The sequence below is a fragment of the Aphanomyces astaci genome (genome assembly GCF_000520075.1).
Source record: "Aphanomyces astaci strain APO3 unplaced genomic scaffold supercont1.27, whole genome shotgun sequence".
In the NCBI taxonomy this organism is placed as follows: Eukaryota; Oomycota; class Saprolegniomycetes; order Saprolegniales; family Verrucalvaceae; genus Aphanomyces; species Aphanomyces astaci.
In genome coordinates this window covers 655,266-655,940 of record NW_009798290.1, presented here as the reverse complement: position 1 = coordinate 655,940, position 675 = coordinate 655,266, and the positions used below count along the sequence as shown (strand labels likewise).

The 675-nt window shown below is 60.4% G+C and overlaps 1 protein-coding gene across 1 annotated transcript in view; it reads left to right on the top strand.

Moving 5' to 3' along the window:
* Positions 1-675, top strand: part of H257_10358 (hypothetical protein) — a gene marked incomplete at its 3' end in the record, with an annotated part of 5,622 nt that overhangs the window by 735 nt on the left and 4,212 nt on the right. Inside the window, exons 2-3 of the mRNA XM_009836875.1 lie at positions 30-245; positions 355-653. Of these exons, the coding sequence (XP_009835177.1) occupies positions 30-245; positions 355-653 (515 nt within the window). The remainder of the gene's footprint in view (positions 1-29; positions 246-354; positions 654-675) is intronic.

Below are 675 nucleotides of genomic sequence, written 5' to 3'. Positions count from 1 at the left end.
GGAGTACTACTCCTTCATGACCCCCGTAGGTGTTGTGACCCCGACCCGAGTCCTGATGGGCCAGACCCAGACCGATGCGGTGGCCTATTGCCAAGGGGTGGTCGATGAGTTGTTCGGGGACCTCCTGATGCACGGACGGCTCGGATTGTTGGGGTATGCCCAGACTACGGACGAGTTGTTGCGCCTGTTGCGTAAAGTGCTTGAGATCTACCACGCGTACGGACTGAAGTTGCACCCTGGGAAGTGTGTATTTTACACCACCCGGACCGTATGGTGTGGGAAAGAGATTTCGGCAGACGGCGTGGCGCATGCCCCGGAACGGATCCAGGCTTGTGTGATTTGGGGCCGCCGCAGACGGCAGCGGATCTCCAGCAGTTCCCGTGCACCACGAACTGGATGAGGGGGAACATCCCGCAGTACACGGAGCTGGTAGCCCCATTGACGAAGCTGTTGGATATTGCGGCCAAAGCGGCCGACTCCCGGAAGAAGACGGCATTGACTCGTGTTGCGCTGAGTTCTTTCGGGTGGTCCCCGGACCACCTGGAGTGTTTCGACCGATGGTCCCGTTGTCCCACCCAGACCCGGACAAGATGGTCTGTTTGTACACGGACGCGAGCGAGGGGTTCTGGGGAGCTGTTGCGACACAGGTCCCGGTCGAGGATCTGGCCCTACCGG